The sequence below is a fragment of the Pteropus vampyrus genome, unplaced genomic scaffold (genome assembly GCF_000151845.1).
Source record: "Pteropus vampyrus isolate Shadow unplaced genomic scaffold, Pvam_2.0 Scaffold251, whole genome shotgun sequence".
Taxonomy (NCBI): domain Eukaryota; kingdom Metazoa; phylum Chordata; class Mammalia; order Chiroptera; family Pteropodidae; genus Pteropus; species Pteropus vampyrus.
This window is the reverse complement of record NW_011889032.1, coordinates 488392-497822: the sequence shown is the minus strand read 5'-3', so window position 1 is coordinate 497822 and position 9431 is coordinate 488392. Positions and strand designations below refer to the sequence as shown.

The window sequence follows — 9431 nt, the reverse complement described above, 5'->3', positions numbered from 1 at the left end:
TTTTTACGCCTACAGCACCTGGTCTTCCTAGGTGGTCTCCCATCCATGTACTAACCAGGTTGACCCTGCTTAGCTTCTGAGATCAGACGAGATCGGGCATGTTCAGGGTGGCATGGCTGTAGACTGTTAGGTCTTAGTAAGTGTTAGCTTTTTCTCGCTCCCTCTCCCACATACATACACACAGAAAATCTGTGGTTTTGTCTGCAGTTTCTAAAACAGAAATTATATGCTCTATTTATTGGAAATTATTTTTTTCTACTCAACACCACCTTCTTTTTCCAGCTGTGTAGTATTCCTCCGTAGCACATTTTTAAATTCTCCTAAAGACGGACACTTACGTTGCTTTCAAGTTTTTGCTGTTACGATGCACCACCATCATCTTAAACGTACTTCCTTATGTTCCCCTATAACAAGCTTACCCAGCCATCAGAATCGTGGAGATTCTACCAGTTTGGGGGCCCTCCATGATGAAAGGTGGGGAATTCCCAGGCTGGAGGGTCTATTTCTAGATGCTTCCATCCCAATAAGAGGTAACTTGGAGAAGAACAGATACAAAAAGATGTAGCAAAAGGAAGACAGGATCGGGGAGAGAACTGGGGAGGGTGAAAAGGTGTGGACTGGTGGGAAGAGCAGGGATTTGGAGTCTGCAGACCTGGATTTAAGTCTCAACTCTAGTCGGTGTGTCAGAGATCTTAAATATGTACTTGGCCCTTGCCACAACCCTTCTATTTCTGGGGCTTTGTGGACAGAAATAACACAGACACGACCCAGAACATGAATGTGAGAAATGCTTGCTGTGGGTCAATAAAACTAGAAATAACCAGTGTCTAAAAATAGGGGATATTAGACATGGTGATCTGTGTAGTGGATTATTATGCAGCCATCCAAAGTGACATCACAGAGAAGTGCTGGGGGGCCATGAGCAAGTGGTCCCAAATACAAAGTGGAAAAAGGTTACAGAGGAAAACGTTTTATCAATGTTCCCTGACACAGGTCCAGCAGGACATATGTCAAAATCTGAGTCATGGAATTATGGATTGTTTTCCTTTCTTGTTTAGTGTGTTTTCCCAATTCCCTGCAATAAAGATGTGTTCCTTTGGCAATCTGGTGTTTTGCCATGAGAATTTACAAAACCCCAGCTCCAGCACCAACCAGCTAGGGTACTCAGCACATGGGCACTTCACTGCTTGGGGAGAGCTGCTGTAACCCCCCAGCTCCACTCAGGAGCTCTTGGGAATGGAGCCTGACAGGGACCAGCCATGAAGAAAATCAAGAGGCACGTCCTGGGAAGGACCACTCTTTCTCTGGGCTCTCCAGGATGCTCCAGCCTGATCAGATGGTGATACAGAGATAGCGCACTTTGACCCTGCACTTTCTTCCCAAAGGAGGAAGGAAGAGAGCAAGGGACAGAAGAAGGGTGGGAGGAGGGGAAGTTCTGAACACGGAGAGCTTGAGAGAGCACAGGCTCTGGAGTCCATCACACCTGGGCTTAAGTCTCAGCACCACGCTTTGCCAGCTGTGTGGCCTTAGGCCAGTAACTTTTCTCTGAGATTCAGTTTCTTCAACTACAAAATAGGATAAGTGAAGGTCCTGTGTCTTCGGGTTGCTGTGGTGATTAAAGGAATGATGTTTGTTGGGGACTTAACTCAGTGCTTGCCACAGAGCAGGCGCTCATTAAATGGTAGTGAGGTTGAGGATGATGAGTATTCCAATAAAAGCAATATCAACACTAACAATGATAACAATAATAATAGTAATAGTAGCCCCTAACATGTTTTACCCTATTTGATGCTGATAGGTATCTACTTATAAGGTAGATGGATCATAGCCCCATGTTACAGATGAGGAAATGCAGGCACTGAGAGGTTGAGCCACTTGCTCAAGGTCACACAGCTAGGAAGTTGCAGAGCTGGGATTTGAACCCAGACAGCCTGGTTCCAGAATTCATGTTCTTAACCTTTACCCACTACAGCCTTGCTACGAAGCATATTCAAAGTTTGCTGATTCTGTCAGAAAAAAGCAATTGCCCCCCTATTTTTGGATAATGAAGATGAGCCACAGAGAGGTATAAGTGATTTGCTCAATGCCACAGAACTATGAGTTGGGATATCCGGTTCAAGGCCCTGCTCCGGACCAGCCCCTTTCTCAGATCTTCTCCATTACAACAGAGGCAGCTGAGACTCAGAGAGGCATAGTGACTTGGCTAAGGCCACACAGCTCAGAGAGGCTGAGACCATCTTCCCACCTAGTGCCTCCGACTCTAGGACTAGGGGTGTGGGTGGAGCATCGGGGGCTCCACTCACTTGGACAGGGAGACGCCACCAGGCTTGCCAATGAGGTCCTCATGGTGCAGGACAGCATCGCTCCAGGCGATGCCAAGGAAGTCGAGAATGAGCTTGAGGGAACGCCTGGGGTGCAGCACCAGCTGCTCGTAGTACACAGGCAGGCACTTGTCCTTGCCCACCTCCATACACTGGGCGTACATCACCTCGATGGCCTTGTTCCACTTGGTGAGGCAGTCACGGTAGCTGCTGAGGTCGAAGCCTGCAATGGTGACCTTGCGTGTGATCATAGAGTGCACAGAGGCCCGGCCGTCCCGTACCATCAGCAGGAACTTGGAGTTAGGGAATAGGCGTGACAGGTAGACTGAGGACTTGAGGGTGAAGGGGTCCTTGTTGCAGAGCACACGAGCAGGCTCTCCGTGCTTGGCGATCACCTCCAGGATGAAGGCCTGCATGGCGGCGTCCAGCACCTCATCTGTCACGCCGGCCTCGTCCAGCCGCAGCTTCTCACGGCCCGACTTGGACCAGGCCTGGCGCATAGCCAGCACGCGCGGGATGATGCGGGTCTCCTCGCCACAGCGCACCTCAGGGTGGGCATCCAGCATGGCACGCATCAGTGTGGTGCCGCTGCGGGGCACGCCACCCACGAAGATGAGTGGCATGGCCTTGCCATAACGGTACTCCACGTGGTCCATGCCCGTCATCACCAAGTCCTCCTGCTCTGGTCGCATGGCCCACCGGGGGCTCCGCGGACCCTCCAGCACCGCCCGGCACTCCAGCACCTGCTGCCCCAGCTGAACCGCCAGTACCAGGGCCAGGGCACAGCCGGCTGCCAGCAGCGCCCTCCGCACCGACAGGCGCATAGTGGGCCTGGGGTGGGGGGCCTGCTTCAGCGACAGGTCAATGGGAGGCCCGCCAGGCTCACATCTGAGGAGAGAGAAGGGTACACGTGGTCAGGGAGGTCTGTGAGCTGCGAGCCCTTTACCATACAGACCCCAATGACAGCAAACGTGAGGATGCAGACAGTCACAGCAGAGAACTCGCTCACCAAACCGGGCACTTCATCTATCTTAACACATGAGATCTTCCAACCACCTTCAGGGTAGGTGCTATTATCACCCCAGAGGATGCTGGAGCCAGACGACCTAGGTTCAAATCTCTTTTCGCCATTTCCTAGCTGTGGGATCTTGCTCAGTTCCTTCATCTCTCAGTGCCTCAGTTTCCTCATCTGATCAATGGACAGAGTAGTAATTATTTTTAAACTGATTATCAAAATGTGGACAATAATAATGCACTAGAACGTCAGACTCCAGCAGCGCATCATTTCACAAGGACACAGTTTTTGCTTGTTTTGTTCACGGCTGTCTCCCCAGCTCCTAGCACAGAGCCTGGCACCTGCTAGGTGCTCAATAAACATTTATGGACTATGTCTTGGTTAAATGAGCAGGGCCTGGTACAGAGAAAGTGCTACGAGAGAGGATGGAAACTGATGCGTGGTGAGGTTGCTCACAGGCACTTGACTGGAAAGCAGCCAAGTCAGAGTCCTAGAATCAGATCCCAGCCAGCCAGCTCTGGAGTCTGCTCTGAATGACCACACTCTGCAGCTGTAGGAGCTGTTTTTCAGGAGAAGGTGCAGAATATCGTGGTCTGGGTTTCTTCTCAAATCCCCATCTATTCATTCCATCTTCATTCATTAAATACTTATGAAACACGAAAAGGTGCCAGACACGGTGCTCAGGGCTGGGGACATGAGACAGCCAGGCCTCTGGCCTCGAGGAGCTTATGTCCTAGTCGGGGATGCAAACGGTATACATGCTATTGCCAGGCTGTGGTAACAACCTGCATAGAAATGAGCTGAACACTGTGAGAGGGACCAAGCAGAGAGGGCATCTTGGAGGAAGTGACATCCAAGCCAAGACCTAAATGAGAAGGAGCTGGCCATGTGAAGATGTGTGGAAATGTGGGAAGGGTGCTCGAGGCAGAGGGAACAGAGAGTGCAAAGATCCGAGATGGCGGAGGGTGTGGAGTGTTCGGGAACCTGAGAGGAGACTGCTGGGGCTGGAGGGGAGGGAGCGGAAGACAGGAGGCAGCTGGCTGCAAGGCAAGGGGACAGGGGAAGGAAACGGACTTACTCTAAGGGCAGCCCCTGGAGAGAGGGCCTGTAGGAGAGAGAACAGAGGTAGGGAGGTCAGTCTGGAGTCTCCTGCTGGTGTCCCAGGAAACCTCAGGGATGCTGAGACTATGGGGGTGACAGAGGGAAAGGATGACTTAGGACATGAATTATGACCCTGAGCCTATGCTCTCAACCCTCCCAGGCACTGCTAATAAAGATGATCAGACTTCAATGGCAATTCTATAGATAAGAACTTGTTTGAAAAGTAGGGCCCACCCAGCTCAGCTACCCCCTTCTCTGGTCACCTCAAATGACAGATCTGCCCTCCTCCCCAGTTTATCCTTAAGGCCTTTCAATTTTACAACTGTTGTCCAATACAGAAAATGCAGACTCAGACAACGGACGGACAATCAGCCAACCTCTAACCACCCCAGCCCTTCTCTGCCTTGCCGTTGCTCTGTTTCTGAGACTTCGCTTCCTCTCTCATCTTCCAGAATCAAAGGGCTTGAGATCTCTGGGCCTTCAGAGAGTAAGGTAGGCTTGGTTTGAATCCCAACTCTGCCACTTCCTGTGTGGCTGTGTGAGCTTGGGCAACAGACTTCACTTCTCTGAGCCCCATCTGTAAAATGGGTTGATGAGTGTCAACATTAAAGGTTAATCATGAACATTAAATGACCCTCTTAAGAACTTAAGAACGCACCCGGCAGGTGGGGAGCATTTAAAAGATTTCGACCACGATGACTGGCTATTCATTTATTCTAACATTTAATGAGCACCTACTGTTGCTGGGAGTTGGACTGTGGAGCTAAAAGATACAGCCTCAGCCCCCACGTCCATGCACACTGTGAACCCACACCTGGAAGGGAGTGATGGGTTCTATTGAGTAGGTGAGGGAAGACTTCCTACAGAAGGCAGCCCTCGTCCCGAGTTCTAACAGTGGAGAGGTGGAGTTTGGAATAGCCAGGTAGAGGAGAGAGAAAGGTGTTCCTGGCAAAGGGAGCAGCCAGTACCAAGGCACAGGTAGGAAAGAACCCACGTGACTTGGGAGCTGCCAGCGGCCTAGGGAACAGTAAAGGGCCTGGAGGGAAGGAAGTGTGAAGACAGCATTCCTTTTCAGACATGCGGTGCAGCCAAAACAACCAAAGGATCTGGTTTGCAGCTGGACCAATACACCCACAAGGGACTGGGCTCCCCGGGACTCCTTAGTCCGCAGCAAGTGGAAAATAAACACCAGAGCCAAGGGAACACAACAGTCTTGGGCCTGGGGTTGAAACTGCTGAGAGGCCATGGCATTTCCTGGCCATGTGGCTTTGGGAGAGTCACTTCCTCCAGCTAAGCCACAGTTTCCTCAGCTGCAAAGAAAGGTGGGTCCACTGACCTCAAAGGGCTGCTGGGAGGGTTCTAGAAGTGATTGGCAAAGATGAGTCTCCTGGGGTCACTGGCCTCTCTGAACAGTGGAAAATAGCTAGAGAACCTCTCCCCAGAAACCGGCTGCTGGCAAGATCTGAAGGATGGCTTGAGAAGCAAAAGCAGGGTGACTTGGCAGAGAGAAAGCAGCTGAGAACCCACAAAGCAGAAGGCAGCTTCCTGACCACTTAGAGCCAGGGACCCAGAGCCACTCTAGGAGGGGCCACAGAGCCCAGCCCAGGAACCTGGGCCTGCCCTCCATCCCACCACCCTGTTGGACCCTGTCAAGGGAGGTGTCCTGACATCCTGGCAGTGAGAAGGATGGGTAAGAGCCTCGGACTTGGAGCCCTGAAAGCCCAGGTTCAAATCCCGCCTTTGACACTTGCCAGCTGGTGATCTGGACAAGGGACTTCACCATTCGGAGCTTCTATGTTCTCCTCCGAAAATAAAAAGGGATAATAATAACCTTTTCTCAGAGAGTTATTATGAGGTTCAGGAACTTGTGTGAAGTGCTGAGTGAGCAGAGTAAGCACATCAAAAGCACTAGCACTGGTAAAATAGGACGCAGACGGTTTGGATTGTGGCCTTGAATCTGCTCAGCAACTCTGGGTAAGACCCTGCCCGCTCTGGGACTCGGCCTTCTCTATTTGATCACCAGGAGAATCAGCTTCCTAAGAGACATGGAGGAGCACAGGCCTGCCCTCCCTCTGCTGCTGGGATCCAACTCTGTCTAGCACCAGATTTCTAAGAGAGAATGCTGCACGGGGTGGGGGTGGGGGGCGTGTTTGCTCAGCTGCCCAATAATGGAGGCTGGGGGTGTGCAGGTGGCTGTGCCTAGGGCTGTCTCAGGAGGAGCCAAGACTCTGGGGCCCTTTGGGCTGCACTTAACTTCACTGGGTACTCTCATCCCTGGGCTCTACCCCTAGTGACCACTTGCCAAGGCTGTCCACTGGCTGAACCCTGCAGAGCAGAGGAGATGGGTGGGTGCTATAGAGAGGGGCTGGGCCCTCTCAGATGGGCAGAGGAGGATGTCAGGCTCCCCAAGGGCAAGAAATAGTGATTTTGGGGGAAAGTACTCTGGAAGACAAGCTGTACTACAGGGGGAGACCATCTCAGCCCAAGATGTTACAGCTGGGGTCTGAACTCAAATGGTCCTACAGGGAATGAACTGGCCCACTTCTCAGGCAGAGAGGCATGAGCTGAGATCTGAGCTAAGGCACTGTGGCCTTGTGGAGCCCTTGGGTCTCTGCCAACCCATTTTACTGATGGGGCACTTGAGGCCCATGAGGGGAACTCACTTAGCAGAATCACATTTTGAGCGTAAGGCTCGACCTTGGTCCCCCCTTGGTCCCATTCCAGGAGGCAGGCTGGTTAAGAACACAGTTCTTAGATGACCTGCTGACTACACAGACTGTCACCCCTCTGAGCCTCAGTTTTCCCATTCTGTAAAATGGGCTGTTGAAAGGTTTTGACAAGATAATAGCAAGTACTCAAAAACCTCAGCTGTTATTTTATTTGTGCCATGATGAGTATGGGCCGGGTACAGGCTGTTGCTACATTTCTCCGTCCTCTCTTCCTTCCTAGTCCCTGACTCCTCACTTCTACCCAGTTTGCTTGTTTTTTGTTTTTTTTGTTTTTTGATCCCTGAAATACCAGCCCAATTAGTACATCTAAATCCAGATGGTAAAGGGTTTCCAGGTGTTACCACAGCAACCAGCCCCCTACCCCGCCCCCAAACTACAGAATACACAGGCCTGTCACTCCTGGGGCATGGGTGGCCAATGATGGGAGGCCTGCCTCTTGGAACAAATAAGAACAATTAAGGACCAGGCACTTGAAGCTCTTCCAGAGGCAAGATGGCTTGGGCCCAGCTTCCCTCAAGTGGCCCTTGAAATGCCAGAGAGCTCAGCCTTTCAGAGCAAAGGGACAGGGCTGTCAGCCTTCAGTAACTTAGGACTTCGTGTCCCAAGTGAAGCACTAGCCACTCGTAGGTATTTAAATTTAAAGTAAAATTAAAGAAAATTTAAAATTCACCCCCTCATTTGCACTGGCCACGTTTCAAGTGTCCAGTCATATGGTGGCCAGTAGCCACTGTACTGAACAGTGCAGATCTAGAATGGGGTGGGCAAACTGGCCCTCGGCCTGCTTTCGTCCGGCCTGCCAGCTGAGAATGGCTTTTATATTTTTTTTTAAGAGAAGGAGAGGAGAATGAGGGGGAGGACAGAAGCGGGAGAGGAAGGGAAGAAAAGCAGCAACAAAAACCCTATGGGCTGCAATATTTACTATCTGGACATTTACAGTTTGTGGACTCCTGGCCTAGAATGGTCCCATCATTTGTACATTCTGTTGGACTCAGAAGACAAATGGGAAGCATGGGGGTGGGGACGGAAGAGCCCTCCTTTTCTTATAGGAGGAATATCAGCATTTATTATTCACCACTGTGTATTTAACACCAGGCCGAGGGCTTTCCATGCCCTACTTCGTTTTATCCTCTGGTGAGGAGGGCGAGGGCCCTGGCTCTCTAATTTATGGATGACAAGGACCCATGTGGGTGCCGGGTAAGCAAAACTTTACCAAAAAAGTGAACACCAAATCAACCAAACCAACCAGCAAATGCAAACCAAAAAAAAAAAAAAAAGACAAGAAGGAAAAAGACTCAAAATGCCACAATGCCACCAGGGGTGGTATTCTGGTGGCAGGTGATAACATTTTTCTCCTAAAAACATACTTTCGTGGTATTGTTGTATTGTCTTTCTATGTGATCATCAAACAACTAGTATTTTTTAAAAATTTTATATGGCAGGAATAGTAGGGGGCCAGACTGCTTGGGCTCAAATCCTAGCTCCACCAGCTACTGGCTGTGTGACCTTAACAAGTCACTTACTCTCTCTGAGCCTCAGTTTCCTCGTCTATAAAATGGGAATGATTAATACTGCCTCACAGAAGGCGCACATGTGGCACCTGGACCCTTGAAATGTGGCCATTGTGAACAAGGAACTAGCCTCATAGAAGAACTGGAAGGTGTCAATAAGTCTGAGCATGTCAGAAAGCACCTGGCACACAGTGAGGGCTATTTACATATTGGCTTTCGTTTTCTAATTTCATCCTCAGTAGAAACTTTCAAGGTGGGGATGTTTATCTCCATCTGATAATAAGGAGATTGGAGCTCTGAGAGTTGAAGTAGTTAGCAGAAGCCCACAACTCGTAAGAAGAAAAGCCAGTTTCCAAATCTGGCTCTGTCCCAAGATGACGTCCTGCGCATTGTGTCATGGCGGCTCGTAAAATGGGGGCAGCAGGAAGAGATGGGAGGAGGCTTTGCTCATTCTTTCCATTGCCCAGTTGGCTGCTCTGAATGACCACTGGAAGGGAGGGGTGGGGGAGAGGGCTGATCAGTCTTTGAGATCTCTTTAGACCCAGATTCATTCATTCCACAAATGTTTACTGAGCACCTACTATGTGCTCGGTACTGATCAAGATGCTGCAACACACCAGGGATAGTAGACAAAGGCCCCTGCCCTCATGGAGCGAAATTCTAGTGGGGAGCAAGGAAATAAGCATATGAGACAGTAATTATATCTGTAATAGATACATGGAAGGAAATGCCCATGGTGGGAAGGGGAACCATGCCA

General features: G+C 50.4%; 1 protein-coding gene and 1 pseudogene across 1 annotated transcript in view; both read right to left on the bottom strand.

Moving 5' to 3' along the window:
- Positions 1-6: 6 nt before the first annotated feature.
- Positions 7-124, bottom strand: LOC111729212 (annotated as a pseudogene).
- Positions 125-2275: 2151 nt separating this feature from the next.
- The window catches only part of TPST2 (tyrosylprotein sulfotransferase 2), a 37596-nt gene continuing 30440 nt past the window's right edge, over positions 2276-9431 (bottom strand). Inside the window, exon 2 of the mRNA XM_011374641.2 lies at positions 2276-3209. Coding sequence (XP_011372943.1) covers positions 2300-3145 — 846 coding nt within the window. The 5' untranslated portion in view covers positions 3146-3209 and the 3' untranslated portion in view covers positions 2276-2299. The remainder of the gene's footprint in view (positions 3210-9431) is intronic.